Source organism: Oncorhynchus nerka, linkage group LG7 (assembly GCF_034236695.1).
Source record: "Oncorhynchus nerka isolate Pitt River linkage group LG7, Oner_Uvic_2.0, whole genome shotgun sequence".
Taxonomy (NCBI): domain Eukaryota; kingdom Metazoa; phylum Chordata; class Actinopteri; order Salmoniformes; family Salmonidae; genus Oncorhynchus; species Oncorhynchus nerka.
This window is the reverse complement of record NC_088402.1, coordinates 41,373,388-41,400,511: the sequence shown is the minus strand read 5'-3', so window position 1 is coordinate 41,400,511 and position 27,124 is coordinate 41,373,388. Positions and strand designations below refer to the sequence as shown.

Genomic DNA, 27,124 nt, shown 5'->3' with positions numbered 1-27,124 from the left:
AACTCCCCAGCTTCTTGCCTGCACCACGCACATAGTGCGGGTAGAAGTTGCACCTTCCCAGTGATACAGGGTCAGATCTTTTTACATAAAACTAATGGGGGTGATTAGGATGGGGGGGGGGGGGGGGGTAGGAGAATCTGACCCTAGATCTGTGGTTCGAGGCAACTTCTACCGTAAGATCCTATTACACACAGTTCATCCCATTGCAAGAAGCATGCAGGCAAAACCTCCACATACTAGACCGTACCGGAAGCTTATTCAACAGGGCAGAACGTTCACGTATGGAATAGACACTGTACATTATAAGATGAGCAAATACTTTACACTGTGAGAAGACTGCAGGCTACCACCCTTCCAGTTATATCAACAACAAATTTTGCTGATACACACCTAGGTGCCATGTGTTATTCAATCCATTCCTACGAAAGCCAACCTAGATAGATGGATAGATGTACATCTATCTCTCAGGGTCCGTATCCACATGCGATTCTCCAGCAAGCTATACATATAAAAATGCGCAGTTCAAGAAAGAAAAAGCCCTGAAGACTGATGTGCCGATCCAGCATTGAATCACAGATGTCCACAGTAATTATAGCAACATACTGTATATTATAAACATCAGCATGATAAAACAGTGGAGTGACAAAACACAAGGAGTCACTTGTCTCATCACGAACCCATTAGAGCTACAACATAGCCATAGCAGTTAAAATGGCTGAAAGATGTGCCAGTCATACAAACGAATAGTATTGAGAAAAACATTTCAAAGGATGAAGATAAGACTCAATTACCCAGCAGTCCAAAACACTCAAGAAGAGACTGTAAAATGGGCCCAATAAAATGCATAGAAACCAGCAATACCGTGCCAAAACTGTCAGTACATCTCTATTAAAGCCATTTCTGTGACCAAATGTTTTACAGTCCACATGGGGCCTACAAGAAGGTCTGTGGTAGAGGTCTACCCGTACCAAACATTATTACGTTATATAAAGACTGGACGGAACTCATTATGTAGAAACCAAGTATATAGCCTACATATAACAAACGCACATACCACACAGCACCAGTCAAAAGTCTTGACACACACTCTTTCAAGGGTTTTTATTTTACAATGTAGAAAATAGTAAGAAATCAAAATATATTTTAGATTCTTCAAATAGCCACGCTTTGCCTTGATGACAGCTTTGCACACTATTAGCATTCTCTCAACCAGCTTAACATGGAATGCTTTTTCAACAGTCTTGGAGTTCCCTCATATGCTGAGCACTTGTTGACTGCTTTTCCTTCATTCTGTGGTTCAACTCATCCCAAACCATCTCAATTGGGTTGAGGTCGGGTGATTGTGTAGGTCAGGTCATCTGATGCAGCACTCCATCACTCTCCTTCTTTGTCAAATAGCCTTTTACACAGCCTAGAAGTGTGTTGGGTCATTGTCCTGTTGAAAAACAACTGATAGTGGGACTAAGCACAAACCAGATGGGATGGCGTATCGCTGCAGAACCAGCCATGCTGGTTAAGTGTGCCTTGAATTGTAAATAATTCACGACAGTGTCACCAGCAAAGCACCCCCAAACTATCACACCTCCTCCATGCTTCACGGTGGGAACCACACATGCAGAGATCATCCGTTCACGTACTCTGAGTCTCACAAAGACACGGAGATTGGAACCAAAAATGTGGACTCATACCAAGGGGCAGATTTCCACCGGTCGAATGTCCAGTGCTCGTGTATTTCATGTCTTCCTTTCCTGTGGCGGTCCTCATGAGAGCCAGTTTCATCATAGCGCTTGATGGTTTTTGAGACTGCACATGAAGGTTTAAAATGTGGAAATGTTCTGTGTTGACTGACCTTGTCTTAAAGCAATGATGGACTGTCATTCTCTTTGCTTATTTGAGCTGTTTTTGCTATAATATGGACTTGGTCTTTTACCAAATAGAGCTACCTTCTGTATACCACCCCTACCTTGTCACAACACAAATGATTGGCTCAAAAGTATTAAAAAGGAAATAAATTCCACAAATTCACTTTTAACAAGGCACACCTGTTAATTGAAATGCATTCCAGGTGACTACCTCGTGAAGCTGGTTGAGAGAATGCCAAGAATGTGCAAAGCTGTCATCAAGGCAAAGGGTGGCGACAAAGGGGGCGGCAGGTAGCCTAGTGGTTAGAGCAGTAACCGAAAGGTTGCTAGATCGAATCCCAGAGCTGACAAGGTAAAAATCTGTCATTCTGCCCCTGAACAATGTGTTTCCTACGCCGTGCTTCACAGTAGGTATGGTGTTCTTTGGACGCAACTCAGCATTCTTTGTCCTCCAAACACGACGAGTTGAGTTTTTACCAAAAAGTTATATTTTGGTGAAACCAGAACTTTTTGGTAAAAACTCAACTCGTCGTTGAGTCCAAAGAACACCATACCTACTGTGAAGCATGGGGGTGGAAACATCATGCTTTGGGGCTATTTTTCTGCAAAGGGACCAGGACGACTGATCCGTGTAAAGGAAAGAATGAATGGGCCCATGTATCGTGAGATTTTGAGTGGAAACCTCCTTCCATCAGCAAGGGCATTGAAGATGAAACGTGGCTGGGTCTTTCAGCATGACAATGATCCCAAACACACTGCCCGGGCAACAAAGGAGTGGCTTAGTAAGAAGCATTTCAAGGTCCTGGAGTGGCCTAACCAGTCTCCAGATCTCAACCCCCATAGAAAATCTTTGGAGGGAGTTGAAAGTCCGTGTTGCCCAGCAACAGCCCCAAAACATCACTGCTCTAGAGATCTGCATGGAGGAATTGGCCAAAATACCAGCAACAGTGTGTGAAAACCTTGTGAAGACTTACAGAAAACATTTGACCTCGGTCATTGTGTTTTATGGGATAGAGTGAAAAGGTTGAGGCATGTTAAATAAGGATTTTTAAGCCTCAAGGCAATTGAGAAATGGATTGTGTATGTGTGCCATTCGGTGGGTGAATTGGTAAGACAAAATATTGAAGTGCCTTTGAACGGGGTATGTTAGCAGGTGCCAGGAGCACCGGTTTGTGTCAGGAACTGCAACGCTGCTGGGTTTTTCACACTCAACAGTTTACCGTGTGTATCAAAAATGGTCCAACACCCAAAGGACATCCAGTCAACTTGCTGGCCCATGTTGGAGTCAACACTTGAGACCTTGTGGAGTCCGTGCCCCAATTAATATTTGGAACGTTCTTAATGTTTTGTAGACTCAATGTATGTGTGCTCCAGGTCAAGACTTCAAGGCAATAATTCATTTTGGACAAATAATATGAACTGCTTTTGTTGCTCATCTTCCACCCAAGTCTTATACACACCTGAGTCAGGGAGAAGAGACAACTGTCTCTTAAATGATGAAGTCCCCAGTCTAGATTGAATATCATCATTCATTGATTCGTTTTAAAATCGGTTGTATTGAGGCTTGGCTGGAGAAAGAATCTCGAGGAACAGTTGGCCACACATTTAATGGTAGATTTAGTAGGCAGAAATCCCAGTTTAGGCTAGTTACAATGTTTCTTCTTATAGCATTTATACAAGGCAGAAACATTGTTGAGAAGCATTGCAACATCAAGCCAATTTTGTCACAGCCAACCCCGTTTTTCCAAAGCCAAACCCGACCATTAGCCTCTGAGTCAACCTTTCAGTAATCATTTTTTTGTGTGTCCTAATTTTGTTTTTGTGTTTGATTGTTTCAGTTCATGCATTCAGCAAGCTTGGATGAAGGACTTCCACAAAGCAGCCATCTCCAAAGTTCACTCAAAAAGGCAATAGTTCTGACCTGGTTTTGATTGAGTTCTTTAAATGTATTTAAATTGTGTTAATTATCATTTAAACTTGCATTGGGTGAAAGTTATTGCTCAGTTATCACTTGGCTCATGTAAATTCTGTAGTCGCCCCTTTAAAAATCCCAAGGTCAACATCCCCAGTGTTCACATTTCTCTCATGTAAATGTAGCTACATAGATTAAACAATTAGCTATTTTCTTCATTAGCATGATGATTTATTTTTATCACCTAAGACATTGAATACATGTCTAGTATATTTAGTTCTCTGTGAGAAGCATGTTCGTTTAAAGTTAGACCTATGTGTGATTTGGTTTATGTAGATACAGTTCAATGTTAACACACAGTAACCAAAAACCTGATCTAATTTGCATACCAAGTGTGCAGCAAAAAAGTTGAACGTTCGCCACAAGTTTCCTAGAATTGTTTGCCAAAAAAATTCACAAGTTGCAACTGTTTGCATGTGAAAATACAAGCTTGGTGCCTACTTGCGGCAAATTGGCCAAAGGTATAACAACAGTTTGCCAGAAGACAGTTTTTCAGTATGGGTTATTGAATTTAATTAAAATTATTGAATTTAATTCAAATGTGCTGTGTGGCATGAAGTCTCATCCTCCTCCCCTTGAGTAGTCCACTCACCCTTTTCATTCACACACACACACGTATGGCCCATCCCTCCCATGAAACATTGACCCAGCCCAGTGCCCCAGTACTCACCCTGCCACAGTCCCGCCCAGTGTCGGTACTCACCCGGCCCCCATACTGCAGCATGGGCGCTGGGAGGACTCGGCCTGTCACCTCGGTCATGTCGTTGTGCACCACAATGCCAAACTCCTTCAGGTAGGGGTCGGGACCGCCCACCATGCTGTTGCTTTTGACCTGGGGGGGGCGTGAGAAAAGGTGGTGTGAAAGGAAGAAAGGGGTTAGGCAGGCAGAGAAGACTTTGCTTCCTGCTAGTGTCTGAAGTATTTTTGTTGTTGTGAATCTATCATTTAGATTCCTACTGCAATCGACCGTTACCAATACCAGATCATCAATTCATTCATAAAGCCCTTTTAGCACAAAGTTACTTTACAGTAACCCGGCCCAGATTATATTTGGGGGGGTGGACATGGAATACTCAGTAAGGAAGCCATATGAGGCAAGAGATATGCGTTGGGGTTTCAAGACTGCAGACCTTTTCTGGACAACCACACTTCTTTAGAAAACAGTAACACGGATATTTGCAACTACTCAAAAGATCCAACAGTGCATTTTCCTTGCAAAAAAAAAAGAATGGCTGCCTCAGACTACGGCATAAAGTTTCTAAACCCAGAGGTAAAACGTCACGAGACTTCCGGGAACGCTTGCGAAACAGACCAGGCCAGGGTTTGGTGTTCGAGAAGTCAATGAGAAAACTGAAAATGAACAACTATGGAATAAATTCTCGAAACTTAAAAGGCGCAACCTAGATTTGAGCCAATACCTCAAGTAGTTGAACATGTTATTACTCCAACCTCATGAAAGTGGCAAACTGACACGTTTTCATTTGTCAAAAATCAACTTTATATCGAAGGAGTGCCTTTGATTTGACGGCCTGCACAGACTCAGTTCGGCACGAGATAACCGTTACCCCTATGACGTGTTTCTGGGCATGAGCTTAACTAGCCAACATCGCCATGACATCAACTACAACTGATTGGGGATTTCTATTAGAGATGCGGTTCCATACTGTACTGTCGGACTACAGAGCTCCACTTCCTGAGTTGCAGTTCACACTCCCACCACCGAGGGTGCAAGTAATCACTCACCAGTCGGCTGATCTCCTCCTGCCTGTCGGGTGCAGAACGTGCTGTAGCTTTGATCATGGTGGAGGTCTGGTTATCTGTCAGCTTCTTGATGCAGCGCTGCCCGGCCACAATGTTGCAAACCTGTATACAGACAGAGAATAGTTAGTTACTGACGATCACAGTAGTCAAGTAATGGAGAAACATGAAAAGGTTTGTTTCTATTGGACAAGTCCAGGTACTCGTTACCGTTTCAGTCCCTTTTCTTCCATTTGGTGCCTAATGACCTGAAGGTGGAAACTAAAATCTGACCATGCCCAGGTCCAAAACCCCTTTTCCCCCCCTACCCATCAGGTATGCACAGTTGCAATGAGTGTTGCCTTCATGCAATTTCGTTAAAGTCACGAAGGCTTGGAAAACCACAGTGAGAGAAACATCACTTGCAACAATATCTTGAGTGCATTCTATACATACATTGGGGTTTCATTTGTGAAGTGTGTGTGTGTGTGTGTGTCTACGCGTTGCAGAGCCACCCTCTTACCTCCAGGGGTAGGTAGGTGTGCTTCTGTTCCTGCCCCACTTGTAGACAGGGCAGGTGGGGGTATTTTAGCTGTAGGCTGTACTTCTGCTTGAAGTACTGAGCCACTGTACACTCCATGGCCTGGCCATTCTCCAGCTGTAAGGGGAACCTGAGCAATGGGCAGACATAATACATATTCATCCACCGTATGAATAAAACAAAAGAGCAAAAGGAAAGAGCACTGCGTCTCGTCTTTGCATCAACATGATCTTGTATCAAGAGATAGATACGGTTTATAATGTTTGGATCGGTTGATTAAAGATACACAAGATAAACTTCTGGAATGTGTAGCGACTAGCGCAGCACTTACGTTTGGTGGCTGGCAGGACGGCGTGTGACATTGCAGACGCGATATTTCCTCTTCATCTGACCACAGTGGGTGACCTCGACTTTCAGACCTAAGAGCGAAAAGCATACGCATAGAAACACCCAGAAGAGCACATCACAAATAGGGCCAGAGACAGAAGAAGAGGGAGATATAACCAGTGGAGTTTGAAACTGACATTTCGGGGCATCATTGAAAATCTTTGTAATTCAAAACATTCTAGCAGATCATTTTAGACAGTTTCATCTTTGAGTGTTGGACAAGACTATGGTTTGCTCTTATATGAGGTGACGGGTTGCCTTCTCACATAGCCTAACTCTCACTTGAGATGGCTGTGCATAAGTGAAAACCCATTCACATCCATGCATGATTTACACCAGGAATGGGCAACTGGAAGAACTACGAGACAGGATTGTGTCGAGGCACAGATCTGGGGAAGGGTACCCCAAGACCACAGTGGACATCGTAAATAAGAACTTGTTCTTAATTGACTTGGTGGTTCCAAACCTCTTACATTTAAGAATGATGGAGGCCACTGTGGTCTTGGGGACCTTTCATGAAGCTGGTTAGGAGAATGCCAAGAGTGTGCAAAGCTGTCATCAAGGTAAAGGGTGGCTACTTTGAAGAATCTCAAATATATTTTGATTTGTTTAACACTTTTTTGTGGTTACCACATGATTCCATGTGTTATTTCATAGTCTTGATTTCTTCACTATTATTCACCAACAAAAACCCTTGAATGAGTAGGTGTGTCCCAACTTCTGACTGGTACTGTATATACACTGCTCAAAAAAATAAAGGGAACACTAAAATAACACATCCTAGATCTGAATGAATGAAATATTCTTATTAAATACTTTTTTATTTACATAGATGAATGTGCTGACAACAAAATCACTCAAATGATCAATGGAAATCAAATTGATCAACCCATGGAGGTCTGGATTTGGAGTCACACTCAAAATTAAGGCTCAGTAGTGTGTGTGGCCTCAACGTGCCTGTATGACCAATTTGTAAGTCGCTCTGGATAAGAGCGTCTGCTAAATGACTTAAATGTAAATGTAAATGACCTCCCTACAATGCCTGGGCATGCTCCTGATGAGGTGGCAGATGGTCTCCTGAGGGATCTCCTCCCAGACCTGGACAAAAGCATCCGCCAACTCCTGGACAGTCTGTGGTGCAGATGGAGTTCGGGGATAAGGTCAACATTCTGGATGTCCTGAAAGCTGCCAGAAAAGTACAAACTGAACTTGTGTCTTTGGAGAAGTAATGTGCCTTTTGATAGAAACTGAAACAAATTCCATGGAGCGAGACGTGATGTCCCAAATGTGCTCAATTGGATTCAGGTCTGGGGAACAGGCGGGCCAGTCCATAGCATCAATGCCTTCCTCTTGCAGGAACTGCTGACACACTCCAGCCACATGAGGTCTAGCATTGTCTTGCATTAGGAGGAACCCAAGGCCAACCGCACCAGCATATGGTCTCACAAGGGGTCTGAGGATCTCATCTCGGTACCTAATGGCAGTCAGGTTACCTCTGGCGAGCACATGGAGGGCTGTGCGGCCCCCCAAAGAAATGCCACCCCACACCATAACTGACCCACCGCCAAACCGGTCATGCTGGTGGATGTTGCCGGCAGTTGCCGGCGTCTCCAGACTCTGTCACATGTGCTCAGTGTGAACCTGCTGCATTCATCTGTGAAGAGCACAGGGCGCCAGTGGCGAATTTGCCAATCTTGGTGTTCTCTGGCAAATGCCAAACGTCCTGCACGGTGTTGGGCTGTAAGCACAACCCCCACCTGTGGACGTCAGGCCCTCATACCACCCTCATGGAGTCTGTTTCTGACCGTTTGAGCAGACACATGCACATTTGTGGCCTGCTGAAGGTCATTTTGCAGGGCTCTGGCAGTGCTCCTCCTGCTCCTCCTTGCACAAAGGCGGAGGTAGCGGTCCTGCTGCTGTGTTGCCCTCCTACGGCCTCCTCCACGTCTCCTGATGTACTGGCCTGTCTCCTGGTAGCGCCTCCATGCTCTGGACACTACGCCGACAGACACAGCAAACCTTATTGCCACAGCTCACATTGATGTGCCATCCTGGATGAGCTGCAATACCTGAGCTACTTGTGTGGGTTGTAAACTCCGTCTCATGCTACCACTAGAGTGAAAGCACCGCCAGCATTCAAAAGTGACCAAAACATCAGCCAGGAAGCATAGGAACTGAGAAGTGGTCTGTGGTACCACCTGCAGAACCACTCCTTTATTGGAGGTGTCTTGCTAATTGCCTATAATTTCCACCTGTTGTCTATTCCATTTGCACAACAGCATGTGAAATGTATTGTCAATCAGTGTTGCTTCCTAAGTGGACAGTTTGATTTCACAGAAGTGTGATTGACTTAGAGTTACATTGTGTTGTTTAAGTGTTCCCTTTATTTTTTTGAGCAGTGTATCTTTATTTGGGAGGGACGGGGACTCAGTCGGGGTCTTAACTTACTGTTGACAGTGCAATTTAGAAATGTGGTTGTGCATCGGCAGTCTCAATTAGACCATGTCAGCAAAAAAAAAAAAGTATTGTAAAGTTAGCTGGCCGTGAGACAATCTAAACTTGTAGTAAGCATCGTCGAATTATCAACCTAGGTCGGGCCCAAACATTTGCCTCCACCCTATAGCAAAATGTGTAGAATTGCAGTAAATTAGTTATAAAATCTCTTAATCGTCCCATGGCAAAATGTATAGAATTTAGAGGTCGGTGATATGGGCAAATTATGATATCACGGTATAAGGATCAGCCCCTTTTTTTCAATTTTTGCCTAAAATGACATACCCACATCTAACTGCCTGTAGCAAGGATATGCATATTCTTGATACCATTTGAAAGGTAACACTGACGTTTGTGGAAATGTGAAATTGATGTTTTTTTAAGAGAGGTTCCATCTTTGAAATGCAAGAGAAAGGCCACAATGTATTATTCCAGTTTAGGAGGAATTTAGACTTTGGCCACTAGATGGCAGCAGTGTATGTGCAAAGTTTTGGACTGATCCAATGAACCATTGCATTTCTGTTCAAATTGTTGTATCAAGTCTGCCCAAATGTGCCTAATTGGTTTATTAATCCATTGTCAAGTTCATAACTGTGTACTCTCCTCAAACAATAGCATGGCATTCTTTCACTGTAATAGCTACTGTAAATTGGACACTGCAGTTAGATTACCAAGAATTTAAGCTTTCTGCCCATATCAGATATGGCCATGTCCTGGGAAATGTTCTTGTTACTTACAACCTCATGTTAATCAGATTAGCGCACGTTAGCTCAACAGTCCTGTGGGGGGGACAGCAATCCCGTAGAGGTAAAATTAAAAAAAGAATATGAGTTATAAATTTGCTTTATGAGTAGTGCGTGACCTTAGGGTGGCAACACATACATTTTAAGGGATTTTAGTGAGTCTTCATCCATTCTGATTGTTTTATTCAACTTCAACAACAAATTGCCTCATTTCCACGTAGGGCTGCAGGACACGGGCAAACAATCTTGGCCTTATTTTTAACCAATTGTTGCAATTAGGAATTGACTTGCGATTTCGAGCAAAACACTTGGGCGAGCTGTTCAAATCATGGAAATATAATGATTATGCTAATTCTACTTAGTTAGAATATAAGTGGGAACTTTGAACAGTGTTTTTTGACATGACATTGAATTAAAATGCCAGGGAGGAGTTATTGTGACAAGGTAAGAACCAAAGTGCTGATAAGTGATTCCTAGGGGACCCTATAATCTTCGGCTACATTTAATGTTCTCTCTTCGCTACTTCATGAAGCTAACATAAATTCTTTGAGTATTCCTCTAACATACTGTTGCAAACATGTTGATTCAAGTCTACACCGTCACTGCTATTATCAGGCTGTAATGTCCAAGTACGTTTCCTCTGACTCAGCCAGCTAACTAACTAGCGATTAGCATTAGCGGCTAACCCGTTTTAGGCCCAACTTGCTAAGACAAACTAGCAGTTTGCAGATGTAAGAAACAAACTAATAATGTAATTATAGAACGCTAGTGGATTTATATTAGGAAGCAAAGTGAAAACAGCATCGTCATCAACATCGTTGCATGTGCTTCATTGACCATGCTGACTGAACGCAAGTGTCTCATGGTCAAGGAACAACAAATGCGCTCCTTGAGTGGCGGGGCTAGGTGTGTCGAAAGTGGCATGGCATGAAAGAGCGGAGAAAGATGACTCAAGTAGCGAAGTAAACTATAGAAATGGACGTTACACACTGCATATCACATTTAACAAACCAAACATTCAAATATCGGCCCTAGCAGAATTGCAGGAAATTAACTTTAAAACATATTTTTGTTTTCTCTTCGCTGTCACGAAGGGGGCCGCTAGAATGTTTTGCTCGCAGGGTGTGTGCTGTGAGTGTGGGGTGGATACGCAGACCGACGAGCCACTGCGGGCCCTCAAGATGAGTTCTGTTACTTTGTGTCACCCACCCCCATCAAAGTTGCCCATCCCTGATTTACAAAAAAGTTACACTAAGTTAAAGTCAAGCACGCATATCTCACGTTAGGATTCAGATTATGGGTGTACAGCACAGATGGGTGTCAATTCCATTTCAATTCATATGCATTGAAATTCAAGTCAAGAGATACGAGTTAAAAGGGTCATTTATTGTCAGTAAAGACTTTTCACAATTCCCAAACTGGTTTCTCAATTCACTTCATGCATTGGAATGGACTTGACACAAGACCCTGAGATACACTTCAGTGTAGTACAGTTCAGTTGTCTGGGTGGGTGGGTGGATGCCGTCTAATAAGGCTCCGAAATGTCACACTATTTCCTATGTAGTGTACTACTTTTGACTAGGGCTCAAAAGTAGTGCATCATACAGTGAAGAGAATGGTTGGTTGTTTAGCAACAAAACCGACACGTGCGCAACTATGGGGCAAAACAGAAGGGGTTGGCTTAGATTGTTGACAACATGTCAACTATGTTTTGTCTCCAATATTAATTGAAAACAAATACATTTGCACAATGAGCACTTGTTGTCTCTCAAATACATCGTTAGAGTTGTTGGTTACCTGGCTAACGAAATTTCGCCATATTAGCATAGACTTGGTATTAAACAAGACATGGTACCAAGAACAAGATAAAACTAGCGGAAACGAGCCACCTACAGTCCCCCTTATTGCAGCTTCTTGTCATTGTTTCTAGCCATCTGGCAATCCAGAATCACAACACACACTTCTGTCCCATTGAAGCGTGCGCATTGGTTTTGTGACAGTGTCAGCCAACACGTTTATAGGGTGCCATTTCAAATGCAGCCTTGGTGTGTAGAAACATGGTAAAAACATTGGTCTGACCTGCAGGTCCCCACCCACCTCGGATCTCCTTGGTGAACTTGACGCGTTGGGAGTCGGTGAGTGGCTTGGTCTGCTCGTTGATGTTCTGGATGTCCAGCACCTCGCACATGAACTCGATCACAGGCTGGGCACGGTAGAAAGCGGTGGCAGAGACTGTGGGGGGGGGGGGGACAAAGCGAGACAGATGTAAGGTTCACGACCAAAGCAAACATCAATACACGTTATATTACTCCAACACAAACACAGCCTGGGATTTTTACATTATTGAGTCATTGTATTGACTACAGTCAGAAGATAACTAACACGGAACCTAAACCGGCTGCGCACGTGCGCCATCGTGCATACATTTATTTTTCCCCCCTAAACCAAACGCGATTGCGACACGCAGGTTAAAATATCAAAACAAACTCTCTGAACCAATGACATTCATTTGGGGACAGGTCGAAAAGCATTAAACATGTGTAGCAACTTAGCTAGTTAGCTTGCACTTGCTAGCTAATGTTAATTTGTCCTATTTAGCTAGCTTGCTGTTGCTAGCTAATTTGTCCTGGGATATAAACATTGAGTTGTTATTTTACCTGAACTGCACAAGGTCCTCTACTCCGACAATTAATCCACACATAAAACGGCCAACCGAATCGTTTCTAGTCATCTCTCCTCCTTCCAGGCTTTTTCATCTTTGAACTTATATGGTGATCACATCTAAACTTTCATTGTATTACCACAACAAAGTTCGTCTTTCAATCACCCACGTGGGTATAACCAATGAGATGGCGGCACGTGGGTACCTACTTCTATAAACCAATGAGGAGATGGGAGAGGCAGGACTTTCAGTGCGATCTGCATCAGAAATAGGAATGACTTCCATTTTAGCCCTTGTCGTCGCAGACGCTCATTGGCTTGTGCGAGCAGTGTGGGTGCAATAATTGAATAACATGGATTTCTACATTTATTTTGCCGCGCACGCGACTTGTCCGGTCTGGTCAGCATGTAAGGCTAACCTAAAGACACACAAAGGGCTCTTACCATCGATGTTGAGCATCATGTTCCACATGGCAGGACGGACCGACTGATGGAAGCCGAACCATACCTCCCTCCCTCCGCCCAGTGGGTGGTAGTAGCCCTCCGGAGGGGAGAAGAAGGAGCGCCCCACTGGAGTGTACCTGGAAACATCCACATGGAGAGTCAGTTAAAGAACTGGTTGAGTTAGAGGGATCACAATGTAGCAAAAAATGACAGACAAGAAGATCACTCTTCACCCCTCGGAATTTCTGTTGTCATTCTCTCTGGGAAAAATAATGTTACACTATTCTACACCTCAAAGTATCTGCTTGATGTTCTTATGAAATTAGGTCATAAGCACAGAGTTATTTATTTGGAACTGTGTGTGGAAACTGGCCATAAAGTTATTCACTGTTTATATGGGCAAGACTATTATGATATAGGATGCCAAGATATAACAACGCAATGAATCCATGAACAACTGGTATTTTGCCACAGGAAGAGAGAGAGTGTACCTCATATGCCTAACCATAAACTTAAACCAACAAGCAAATGCGTGTACATAAATGTTCACATAATAGCCAATTTCAACATCGCAGGTTAGCCATATAGTGGGAACATTTACCTCATGGAAGGCAGGTGGCGGGTGATGACGTCCAGGGCCTGAACAGAGTCCTCGGGGACCTCATTGTGGCCCGAAAGGGCCTCCAGGAGCATCTGCAGGCTCACCACCGACACCCACTGCAGCGACACCTTGAAGGTCTGGTCCTTCCCCTCCCCCGGTAGAGTCACTTCTAGATCCACCTAGGAGAGAGACAGAGGGCAGGGTGTTAGGGAATGGTTGCAAGGTCAGGAAAGCCACAAATAAAGACATTTGTGATATGCTCTGAGCTATACCGTCAGGTCCAAAATTATTGGCACCCTTTATAAAGAGGAGCAAAAATGGACTGTCAAATAAATACAAATACTATACTTTATTATTCACCATTTTGTTTTGAAAAGTTGTATTTTATACTAATACAATTGCTCAGATAAATAAAATCTGTTAAGTACTTTTTTTTTCCCCTCTGAAAAAGACAGGGGTCAAAAATATTGGCACGCCTGTTTTCAATACCTCGCCTTTTTCATTTGTATTTTTATTTAACCTTTACATACTGAGACCATGGTCTCTTACAGATGAGCCCTGAATTACACACGTTAGAGAAAATACACACGTCAAAATATAAATAGCAGAAAGAAAAACACGGTCTTAAAAAATATAAAAGTAAATGCATTCACCAATAATATGGTCCTCAGCTTTCTGAATAACCCTAGAGGCACATGAACATCAACTTTAAGAACTTTTTTTTATACAATCTTCAAAATGAAAAAATAAATAAAAAATGTGCAAGAAAACTCCTTAGAAGCCAAAGGAATTTCCAGAGTTAGCCATCCCTGAGACTGAGTGTGGTAACTCGTATGTCTAAAGTTTAGTAATGACGTTAGGTACAGTGGGACGTTATGTAAAAAAGGGCTTTATAAATTAAAACATAACGTACCAACCTACATGACATAAAACGAGAGCCAACCAACCTTCTGGTAGAGAATGCAGTGACGAGTACTGAAACTAGCACCCATAATAAAGCGCAGTGCGCTATAATAAACTGCATCTGACGGCTTTAATGACGTGGCAGCTGCATTAATATACTGTAGATGATGTCATAGTCCAGGACCGATAGGAACGTCTACTGATTAATCTGCTTTCTACCATTTAGCGAGAGGCAGGATCTATTTCTATAGAAGAAGCCCATTTTTATTCGCATCTTCTTAACCAACCCATCAATATGCTTTTTAAACAGACAGCTTTCATCTATCCAGATATTTGTAAGCAGGGACACAATCAATATGGACACCACCCAAAGTACATATCCTTAAATCAGACTTTTTTTACATTTATTTTTTTAGGTGCTTTACCTGCATTCAGTATTAATTTCAAGTCAATTAAGTTTCTGTAATACAATGAAGGCAGACTTTAGTTCAGACAAAGCGTGGTCAACCCTGGGAGAAATAGAATACACAACAGTATTATCGGCATACAAGTGCAGGTGAACATTTTACAATGTTGTTCATGTCAACAGTAAAAAGTACAGGACCCAGAATCACCCCCTGCGGGACACATTTCGTAATATCTAGGAAACCAGATGTAACGCCATCAGTAGATATACATTGAGTTCCATCTGTCAAGTGATTTTTAAACCAGTTACATGCGGCCAATTGAGGAAACCCTCTGAATTAGCAGTGAGGGATCAACAGTATTGAAAGCCTTTGACAGGTCAATGAAGAGGGCAGCACAATATTGCCTTTTATCCATACAGTTAACCACATAATTTATAAACTTGCAAGGATAAGGGCACTGACGCCTTTTGCTAAAATGTTTTATGAGATTGGAGAACACATTGGAGAACACATTGGAGAACCCTCTTCAATTCCAACCACCAACCGGTAAATGGGGTAAATGTATTAGTATAAAATAGATGTATATTTTTTGGAGCATACAATATATTTATTTTATACAGTGTTTTTTAATCAATCATTCTTTAATAATGGTGGACCCGACAGTATATCTAAAGAAACTGGTCAAGGCCTGGAATAAACAGATGCACATCGCGTTTTGGGCAAATGGATCCAGTGGTTCTGGATGCGGCAGGAAATTCCCAAAAACCTTCCAAGAACTGACAGCGGTGCTGGGATGGAGAGAAAACCCATTACATCGTCGCTACAACTAGAGGTACAATAGTATAGTTAAGACGGTTGCTTACCCTGTCTCTCCCGATGGGTAGTGGATGGGCCGTGTACATGTTCCTCTTCCCATCGTAGCCCGGTTGTCGATCACCAAAGATCTGCATCTTGAAGTGACGAACCATGGTGTCCACCACCTCCCTGTGAGAGAGGGGGAATCATGAGCTGGCCAGATAATGCATTCACATCAACTGTACTGCTTACAGTACTATAGTCTGGTCTTCACTGTCCCTCCCAATACATTATTCAAATAAACAACTTCCCACCCACCCTGACGTTAAATAGCCATTTTTATTTTCACAAGTACAACTCGCACTTGAGTTTGACTTATTTTGCTAACAAGTACACACTTCCATTCCCTCAACTCCCCAAAAAGCCTCCACCAAACACACAAACCCTCAAATGATCAACTTAAGACCTGGCTCTCTCTTCCTTCCAATGAAAATTCATTTCCACCTTCTAGCTCCCCTCAAGAGAGAAATGTCTCTCCTTCCCCCTCTATGTCCAGTTGTATTTACCGGTTGACCCTCCGAGGCCGTTTCTCAGGCTTGATGTCGATATCGTAATGATAGACATCAATCTTGGGAATCTGCACCTGGAAGTGGTTTGCCAGCAGGCGGATGGGCTTCCCCACGGTGCCCATGCCAGGCCTCCGCGGGGGCTGGAAGAGGGAGGTGGGGGCCGACGGGCCTATAGGGGGGTCCAAACACAGAAACGCACACATTTGTTAATTGATACATTCATTTCAGCTGGTTCGTATTCACTAGGTGCCAAACGGAAGAAAACAGAAACAGTGAGGGGGTACCCGAACCTGAAATGCTTGTTTTTGTTTGTGGTGCAAAATCTTTTTCTACGATGTGCTCTAATGAATAAGATCCTGTTAAAGTTACACTTTAAGAGGAAAGGAGAAGTAAGTAGTTAAGAGGCTTTTTGGTCTCAGACTAATTTGTTTTGGCAATGAGGCTAAGCAGCATGTTGACCACCGTGGGTGCAATTATTGGTTGGTAGCTAAGCTATTGCGACAGGACGCTCAGAAATTAATACAAACTGACCAACAAAAATTGCTGCATGCGTTTGCAGTTTCTTTTTTGCCCTTATTGTAGAATTGTTTGTCAATTTGCACAATCCATTTTTGAAATCTGTTCAATCGCCTCCTTGCCACGGTTTCCCGCGTGAACTCCCTCCAACACGTCACGACTACCCACCCACAACATCCATCACTCTGGCCTCCAACCCAGATAGGTCAACAGGAGGACAAAACAATGACCCGCAATTACACGCTGGCCCGCCCCAGCACCCCACCCCACTACAGCCAGACCATAGACTGACGCACAGGGCCCGCCCCAGCACCCCACCCCACTACAGCCAGACCATAGACTGACGCACAGGGCCCGCCCCAGACAAAGAGCAGCGTGTCGGAGACAGACGGAGGGCAGCAGGGCCAGATGGGGGTCCGCAGAGACCGTCGGGATTACAGTTACACACTCAAACACTGCCTCCGCACTCCTGTCTGATACAAGATGTGCTCATACAATTTGTGTATTTCCCAATGTTAAATGTGTAGGCCTAATATACCAAGCCCCAATACTGACTCACAGGCATGTGTCCTGAGCAATTCATCCAGCCAATGAAAATACAACAATCATTTGAGTGGATGTTTGGAAGTGGGATGCACCACTGTGTTGTATACTTGTGTCTTACATTTAAATTTGTGTTAAAATAATAGATGATAAAATAGGGGGAACTATCCAATTTCAACTACTCGGTACGTATAAAAACAAAATGTAAAAAAATAATTAGGCCTGCACATTCAAGATGCAGTGCATGTAGAGAGAGAAAGGGAAGAGTTGAGCTTCTCATGATTGAAGGCTGGGTGTAAGAGGGAATGGGATGCTTACTGCTTTTGTCAACTGACAACAAGGGGGCTGCGGGGGTCCTGAACCTGATGCACCGCCACGCTCCAGTTAGCAAGTGAAGCCCAAGGGGGAGCAATCAGGACCCTCTCTGTGCTTCCTAAAAAAAACACGCTCCCTGCATGCCCTCATCCCCCCTAAACACCCCCCTCCCTAATCCTCCATATCCCAGTAAATTACTGCCATGGGAGCAACAAAAGCCCCGGGCGGCATGGTGTGTGTTCATACGTGTGTGCTGTAGGTGAGGTTCAGAAAGAGGGATCCCAGCGGTAGCAGTCAGGTTGGGTCACCCTGACTCACCCACTTTCACCAAAAACAGCACCGGCTCTATATATAGCCCCCTCAGCTGCTGCCTCAGGGCAGTTGAGAAGGGTTGTCAGTGTGTGGAATGCTTGGACCCCTCCCCAAACCTACACCACGTACCTCCCTGCCACCCCCCCTAATGAGGGTGTCTCAATGGTACCTCAACTATGGGTTCAAGCCTGCAGCAGCAACCTGAAGGGCCTGGCTGATTGTAATATATGTAGTGCATATGACAATCAAGCCCACTGTCCACGCAAATGAATGCATTGTACATGGCCACGACGTAAGCATGCGGCTTCACTGTGATTCTTAGGCGATTTAAGACGATCTCAAAGCCAAGCGGTTACCGTGGCTGCACTGCACCAAAGGAGAACGCTATCAAATAAAGCAGACCACAATTACATTTGTGGGGAAATAATGATTTTTCAGCTGGTTATTTGATAAAATGTGATTAAATGACATTTACATTTACGTCATTTAGCAGACGCTCTTATCCAGAGCGACTTACAAATTGGTGCATTCACTGACTGAGCATAAGACTTAAAAATGAGGAGCACTGGTTGTTGGTCTATTAACTGAATCATCATTCACATTTTAAGGTGATTTGTGTAGTAAATAAAAGGTGTAGTACGTAAAATTCCTTAGAGTCTAACAGTCTGGCCAATAGTACCTTGCAGTTGGGAGACCAAGGAAAAGGCACTAGGGTTAGGTTCATGGTCGTAACAGATACAAAACCTTCTTCAGTCATGATTTATATTTATTGGCTAGGCAAAGCTGCTACGGGCCACCGGTCAACATATAAGCCTACTACCATAAAGCATACATTTTTGTTTTACTCTAGTGCAAGTGAGAGATGGGGATGTGGGGGGGTATTTGACAGGAAATACAGTATGGGTGATATTGAGGAGAGGTCATTGTGTTTACACTTAGGCCTCTAGCTTGTGGAGCATGTGACGTGAGAATGGGGCTTAACCTGCAGACAGGATGCACTGTGCTGATGAGTCAGTAATGACATTGACTGTGAGGGACATGCAGTCACCTGTAAATCACCTGGACTACACAGTGGAAAATAGAAGGGCCAGTTGTAAGTGGCCTGGAGACTGCTGGGGGCACATCAGCCATTCATAACCACAAGACACAGGTGATAGCTAGTGGCCAGCTAGGCCTGTGTGTCTTGTAGATTAAACTGCCTAGGCCCATACTATGGGTCAACTAAGTTTAGTCTACTGAAAACACCCATCTGCTGTCGTTATTTTATGTCCTACATTCCTTTGTTTATGGTCATTTTTATGGATCATGCGACATTAAAACTAATTTCCACCGGGAGGACAATTACATTTTCTACCTTTTCAAGCGTTCATGTACTGTATGTGATGCTGCTGCTCAGGGAGCTACAGCTGATAAGGAGGTTATTTGGGTGGACTGTGTTGCAATGATTTCTTGAAAGACCATCACTTGGTCTTTTTGATATTTTGTCATAGACAACAGTAAGCAGAATGCCAGCTGTGAACAAAAAGCCATGGATTTGCATTAGTGGAGGAAGGGGAGGACCATCCTTTTAACAAAATGTCATAAAAAAATCAAAAATGCAAAACATTTAAAAAGTTATTCTTTCTAGAGAAAACTATACTAAATATATTCACGGCACCAAATTATTTATTAAAATACACTATTTTTAAAGAAGGTCTACAGTAGCCTCAACAGCACTGAGGTAGCACCGTGGTGTAGCCGGAGGACAACTAGCTTCCATCCTCCTCTGGGTACACTGACTTCAATAAAAAAGCTAAGAGGCTCATGGTTCTCACTCCCTTCCAAAGACATAATTATTAATTATGACAACTTCCGGAGGACGTCCTCCAACCTATCAGAGCTCTTGCAGCATGAACTGAGATGTTGTCCACCCAATCAAAGGATCAGATAATTAATATAGTACTGAAAGCATAAGCTACAGCTAGCTAGAACTGCATAACATCACTTTTAGTTTCATTTAGCTAGCAAATGCACCTAGCTAGTTTAGCCTACTCAAACAGAGGAATACAATGTTAGCTAGCTGGTTATGACTATCCAATACAACACTGGAACGCTTCCAAGTCAAAGTAAGCTTTTGGTTTTATTAGTTTATTGACACTGGGGCCAGCCGGTGTAAGTGCTAAACTGCTTACTGACTATACACAAATGTTTACTAACACGTTAGTTATATTAACTGGGTTGACTATTTCATTACTTTAGCTAATATGGTGACAATGATGTAGACTGTGTGTAGCAGTTATGATATGGTTGGGCCTGGTCACATACAGCTGATGTGTTGTGCATTGAAGTCCATAAGCGAAGGGAAAAGGTAAGAGAAGAGCATATAGATGCTAGAAGGAATACAACGTGGCTGCTATGAAAGCGAAATGTGTTTATGCATGACCAGGGGTATATTGATTCCACCGATTCTGTTGAAAAACGTTTCTTAAAATGGAAGCAAACGAAACGGGATAAACATATATGAAATTGTCCAATAGAAACTCTCGTTTGCAACTGTTGGGACGAATGTTCACCCATGTGAAAGGCAGTATTGAATGTGTCACTGAGCAACGTCAAATTTGTCTCTCAACCTGTGTGCACCTACATTGTAAACTTTCATTCATAGGCTAGATTGTAGAAACGTCATGATGGGTAAAAGGACATTTTGAGTATCATGTAGTAGCTTCAAGCTATCGCTGTAACATTGAACTGGGTGAATGGAATATGAATGACAGCCATCCAATATGGTGTAATAGAAATAAGGTCAAGCTCATAAAAAAAAAATGTCCTCCCTCATCTTTAAAACGGCACAGACCGCCACTGGGTTGCATACTAAACTAGTAGGCTCTATATAACAGGGAGGAAGATTACATGGCTAGAACTGGGGTTAAAACAACCATTGAAGCCTTCCATAATACCAATCATCAGAGCAAGGAAAACAGCACATCTCTGTCTCAGTCTGTGTAGCCCATTTTTATGATGCGGTCTGGCCCAAAAGAGTATGACATGCCGTAACCTTTATTTAACTAGGCAAGCCAGTTAAGAATTATTATTATATATATATATTTTTTTTTTTACAATGATAGCCCTCCAAGGAACAGTGAGTTAACTGCCTTGTCCAGGGGTAGAACGACAGATTTGTACGTTGTCAGCTCGGGGATTCGATCCAGCAACCTTTCGGTTACTGGCCCAACGCTCTAACCACTAGGCTACCTGCCGCCCCATGTTGCAGCTTTAGCATTTGATTGACTGATGCCAGCAAGCCTCTGGCCTCCCTTTATTAAAAAAAATCGAAATAATGTTAATTAGCCAATCAGCATTGAGCTGAGCTCAAGTGAGGGTTGTGTCCTGGTGCAGCAAAACACCTCTTAACGGAGCAGGTTTGGATTTGGCTTCACACCAGTCAAAAGCAAAACGTCATTGTCAGATCTGTTTCAGGGCTGCTTGGGTAGTTTTCCTGTAGTAGATAGCTTGCTAAAATCAACCCTTTCCTAAGACATGGATGAGATGAGTATTTGGACTTGTTTTTTAAACATAATTCTCTGTATAGGCTAATGATTATGATGGTGATTCTGTTCTTACCATATATGCATTTATTGTGCCACTGGCCTGAGAATATTTAAGTTCAGTATGTAGCCTTGTAGGCTCACTTTAACAAGCTATCCGCTACAGGATTGGTAGCTAACGTAGGCTAATGCGATTAGCATGAGGTTGTAAGTAACAAGAACATTTCCCAGGACATAGACAGGAAGCTTAAATTATTGTTAATCTAACTGCACTGTCCAATTTACAGTAGCTAGTACAGCGAAAGAATACCATGCTATTGTTTGAGGAGAGTGCACAGTTATGAACTTGAAAATGGATTAATAAACCATTTAGGCACATTTGGGCAGACTTGATACAACATTTTGAACAGAAATGCAATGGTTCATTGGATCAGTCTAAAACTTTGCACATACACTACTGCTAGCTAGAGGCCTAAGTCTAAATTGCACCTGTGCTGGAATAATACGTGTCTTTCTCTTGCATTTCAAAGACAATACAAAAAATACAAAAAAGCATGTTTTTTTTATTTCTATTACCATCTTTTACTAGATCTTATGTTATATTCTCCTACATTCATTTCACATTTCCACAAACGTCAGTGTTACCTTTCAAATGGTATCAAGAATATGCATATCCTTGCTTCAGGTCCTGAGCTACAGGGAGTTAGATTTGGATTGAAAAAAAGGGTTTGATCCTTTAATCAACTTATCTGGTTCATTGTTGCCCATGTAATGAAGTTAGGCTAGCAAGCATCTTAGCTAGGTAGAATTATGACAAAAACTAAATATGTACTGTATGACAGAGCCATAGACAGTTTTGCCAACATGAAAGAGAGGAGGACGGCATTGGCGTTCAACAAGACCACAAGTAGGCCACGTTTAAAAAAATATATAATGTTTTAATTGGGTGCACATGCACACAGAATCAGTACTATGCACAGCCACACTGTGCACAGCCATATGATATTTAGGAACATTGATTGGATTCAATTGTTTTTGGCATCTTTTGTATGTTTTCAATGAGCATAAATAGTCTTGTTGATTTGATGATGTTATAAAAGTAAGTTAAAATGGTGCTGCAATAGCTGAGGCAGTGATCTTGTTGTCTTTCTACAGGCTTATGGTATCTCTGTGATTCTAAAATCAGTAGTTGTTTAGTAAACTGTCAAAAATATGATTTTGCTGGACCTTGCTGTAGGTCATGACCATGTTGTTTGTGACATGCAATATTGTCTTTGTGGATTTCACCGGACAGATGGTGCTCTTCGGTTTTGTGATGAAAGAAACATGTGTAGTTGAATTTACTCTGCCACTGTGACTGTATTTTTGTTATCTCGGCCTTATTGTATATTACGGTGACGTATGAACAAATGGGTTCTAGAGCAAAAACCCAATTATCACAACATAGGTTGTAATATGGCTTTTTAAAAATTGTAATATTGACTTGGCTTCCCCTGTGACTTTACCCACACACTGCTTTCTACTGCCTAGTGACATTTTACCTTAGCATGGAAATGGTTAAAACACAGGAAAATTAGAAGAATTGATAGGCATGTGGCAGTAAACTGATGGCATGAGTGCTGCATTGCTGGTGACACTTGTTTCTATATCAGGCGACAAAGAGGTGATAACTTGGTAATCCCATATAATAAAGACAGGAATTCTCACCAGCTGCATGAATGTTAGTTGTATATCAGGTGTGAAAAAGATTAATAGATCAATTGTCAATGCAGCATTATTAAGGCATCTAGCGTGCGTGATATCCTGAACTCAACTATGGTCATGGGAGTATGGCGATGGCTTGCAAGTTCGATCGATAAATAGTAGTACGCATTCTACTCAAGGCATGCTCCATTCCATGCATGCACGAGTGCACGTTGATTTCATCCCAGGCACGGGCAGGCGACGGTGGCGCGCAGAGTACTGACAGAAATGCTAGCGAGCATATAAAACACATTTAAAATGTATTATTGCCACCAAACAGTCGATAATATTGAAATATTTCAGCGTGAACAAAGACATGATGACAGTATTGTGATGTTAGCTACTGTACCTCGTTGCGTTCAATAGGTAGAAAGGACAGTACGAACGAGACGCCAGAGTTCCCTTCCCTACTGTCGATTGTACAATTACTTATTACTAGGCTTCATATTTTAACGTTTTCTAATGCTATATTGGCTTGAGGGCATACCTATTTCAACTGGAATCATTTTAAACGTATCATGATGCTGAATAAATAGCGTGTTTGATGATGAAACGATGGGCTAGATAACAACAGACATCGTAAACACACGGACACGGAAGGAAGGTCTTGGTTAAATCCCCCCCACATACACACAATGCCATCCAACCATCGTCTGGAGCTGCGGTCTTCAGATATAAAAGCAGCAGCCGAGAAACAAAAACAAATCACTCGATTTGTCTTATATAACATGTGCTTATCAGGCTGTAGAAGTCACGGACAGAACCTTATCTCCGTTGTATTAATATGCCACTCACGTTGGGCCTGATATGCTTGTTTGTTTTTTCTCTGTCGCCGAGGCCTAACTACAACCACGGTTCCCAGTTGCGCAATGAATAGGCGCACACACCCCCGATATGGGCTTCTCATATCATCCTCTTACCGGGTCCGAGCGCTTCCATGGCCGAGGGCTCTCTCTCCGTCTCTGTCCCGGCCTGGCGGCTCCGTACCGACACTGAAATTGGGGGCGGTATTGCGACGCTGAGGGGGGGCTAATTTAAGAAAGGGAATATAATGCGTAGATGTCCAGAGGTATTGTGGATGCGTTGTCTTCTGAGTGATTTAACACATATCCTGTGGATTTGGAAATGAGCATGCGCGAGGAGTTTGCGCTTGCGCAAAGTGAATTACAGCAGTAGCAAAAGAGCACCACCCATGGGCACTTATGGTTAGTACACTATTTTTTATTTTATTTTTATTTCACCTTTATTTAACCAGGTAGGCTAGTTGAGAACAAGTTCTCATTTGCAACTGCGACCTGGCCGAGATAAAGCATAGCAGTGTGAACAGATAACACAGAGTTACACATGGAGTAAACAATTAACAAGTCAATAACACAGTAGAAAAAAAAGGGCAGTCTATATACAATGTGTGCAAAAGGCATGAGGAGGTAGGCGAATAATACAATTTTGCAGATTAACACTGGAGTGATAAATGATCAGATGGTCATGTACAGGTAGAGATATTGGTGTGCAAAAGAGCAGAAAAGTAAATAAATAAAAAATAAATAAAACAGTATAAAAACAGTATGGGAATGAGGTAGGTGAAAATGGGTGGGCTATTTACCAATAGACTATGTACAGCTGCAGCGATCGGTTAGCTGCTCGGATAGCTGATGTTTGAAGTTGGTGAGGGAGATAAAAGTCTCCAACTTCAGCGATTTTTGCAGTTCGTTCCAGTCACAGGCAGCAGAGTACTGGAACGAAAGGCGGCCAAATGAGGTGTTGGCTTTAGGGATGATCAGTGAGATACACCTGCTGGAGCGCGTGCTACGGATGGGTGTTGCCATCGTGACCAGTGAACTGAGATAAGGCGGAGCTTTACCTAGCATGGACTTGTAGATGACCTGGAGCCAGTGGGTCTGGCGACGAATATGTAGCGAGGGCCAGCCGACTAGAGCATACAAGTCGCAGTGGTGGGTGGTATAAGGTGCTTTGGTGACAAAACGGATGGCACTGTGATAGACTGCATCCAGTTTGCTGAGTAGAGTGTTGGAAGCCATTTTGTAGATGACATCGCCGAAGTCGAGGATCGGTAGGATAGTCAGTTTTACTAGGGTAAGCTTGGCGGCGTGAGTGAAGGAGGCTTTGTTGCGGAATAGAAAGCCGACTCTTGATTTGATTTTCGATTGGAGATGTTTGATGTGAGTCTGGAAGGAGAGTTTGCAGTCTAGCCAGACACCTAGGTACTTATAGATGTCCACATATTCAAGGTCGGAACCATCCAGGGTGGTGATGCTAGTCGGGCATGCGGGTGCAGGCAGCGATCGGTTGAAAAGCATGCATTTGGTTTTACTCGCGTTTAAGAGCAGTTGGAGGCCACGGAAGGAGTGCTGTATGGCATTGAAGCTCGTTTGGAGGTTAGATAGCACAGTGTCCAATGACGGGCCGAAAGTATATAGAATGGTGTCGTCTGCGTAGAGGTGGATCAGGGAATCGCCCGCAGCAAGAGCAACATCATTGATATATACAGAGAAAAGAGTCGGCCCGAGAATTGAACCCTGTTGCACCCCCATAGAGACTGCCAGAGGACCGGACAGCATGCCCTCCGATTTGACACACTGAACTCTGTCTGCAAAGTAATTGGTGAACCAGGCAAGGCAGTCATCCGAGAAACAGAGGCTATTGAGTCTGCCGATAAGAATATGGTGATTGACAGAGTCGAAAGCCTTGGCGAGGTCGATGAAGACGGCTGCACAGTACTGTCTTTTATTGATGGCGGTTATGATATCGTTTAGTACCTTGAGCGTGGCTGAGGTGCACCCGTGACCGGCTCGGAAACCAGATTGCACAGCGGAGAAGGTACGGTGGGATTCGAGATGGTCAGTGACCTGTTTGTTGACTTGGCTTTCGAAGACCTTAGATAGGCAGGGCAGGATGGATATAGGTCTATAGCAGTTTGGGTCCAGGGTGTCTCCCCCTTTGAAGAGGGGGATGACTGCGGCAGCTTTCAATCCTTGGGGATCTCAGACGATATGAAAGAGAGGTTGAACAGGCTGGTAATAGGGGTTGCGACAATGGCGGCAGATAGTTTCAGAAATAGAGGGTCCAGATTGTCAAGCCCAGCTGATTTGTACGGGTCTAGGTTTTGCAGCTCTTTCAGAACATCTGCTATCTCGATTTGGGTAAAGGAGAACCTGGAGAGGCTTGGGCGAGGAGCTGCGGGGCGGAGCTGTTGGCCGAGGTTGGAGTAGCCAGGCGGAAGGCATGGCCAGCCGTTGAGAAGTGCTTATTGAAGCTTTCGATAATCGTGGATTTATCGGTGGAGACCGTGTTACCTAGCCTCAGTGCAGTGGGCAGCTGGGAGGAGGTGCTCTTGTTCTCCATGGACTTCACAGTGTCCCAGAACTTTTTGGAGTTGGAGCTACAGGATGCAAACTTCTGCCTGAAGAAGCTGGCCTTAGCTTTCCTGACTGACTGCGTGTATTGGTTCCTGACTTCCCTGAACAGTTGCATATCACGGGGGCTATTCGATGCTATTGCAGTCCGCCACAGGATGTTTTTGTGCTGGTCGAGGGCAGTCAGGTCTGGAGTGAACCAAGGGCTGTATCTGTTCTTGGTTCTGCATTTTTTGAACGGAGCATGCTTATCTAAAATGGTGAGGAAGTTACTTTTAAAGAATGACTACTCATACCTTTTACTGTAAATGTGACTCATTCATACAATAGGCTACTACATCATAGTACAGTACTTACGTAGTAGCTGTATTTCACTTGTTTGTCATTAGACTATAAATGATCATGTCATCCCCTATCTCCAGATAATCTTGTTACATTTCCCTTTATATAATAACCATCATGTCGAAGTGCACTTGGAGTCACGTGATAATCTGGTGTGTGGTCCTCCCACTACGACTCCGGAAACCATACAGTTTATTGGGCTACAGATTAAATATATTATGATGAATTTCAGAGGATGGTGAAAGTGAACGGTGATGAGCTTGATGCTGCTTTCCAATAGATATATAGGGTCTGATTCTGGTGACATGATGATCGATGCTTGCCTGCCTTTTGACAAATA

General features: G+C 43.2%; 1 protein-coding gene across 9 annotated transcripts in view; it reads right to left on the bottom strand.

Annotated features, from left to right (window-relative positions):
- The window catches only part of ago4 (argonaute RISC component 4), a 32,964-nt gene extending 8,774 nt beyond the window's left edge, over positions 1 to 24,190 (bottom strand). For 2 of the 9 annotated variants that reach the window (XM_065020514.1, XM_065020515.1), the window contains exons 1-10: positions 23,990 to 24,190; positions 16,113 to 16,297; positions 15,615 to 15,735; positions 13,442 to 13,620; positions 12,841 to 12,977; positions 11,815 to 11,967; positions 6,444 to 6,531; positions 6,095 to 6,242; positions 5,578 to 5,697; positions 4,505 to 4,666 (exon numbers count right to left, since the gene is read on the bottom strand). In XM_065020514.1, coding sequence (XP_064876586.1) covers positions 4,505 to 4,666; positions 5,578 to 5,697; positions 6,095 to 6,242; positions 6,444 to 6,531; positions 11,815 to 11,967; positions 12,841 to 12,977; positions 13,442 to 13,620; positions 15,615 to 15,735; positions 16,113 to 16,297; positions 23,990 to 24,007 — 1,311 coding nt within the window. In that variant the 5' untranslated portion in view covers positions 24,008 to 24,190. Of the gene's footprint in view, positions 1 to 4,504; positions 4,667 to 5,577; positions 5,698 to 6,094; positions 6,243 to 6,443; positions 6,532 to 11,814; positions 11,968 to 12,840; positions 12,978 to 13,441; positions 13,621 to 15,614; positions 15,736 to 16,112; positions 16,319 to 23,988 lie in introns of those variants that run through there. The other 7 variants (XM_065020516.1, XM_065020517.1, XM_029663627.2 and 4 more) reach the window with 6 other exon arrangements.
- Positions 24,191 to 27,124: the final 2,934 nt, after the last annotated feature.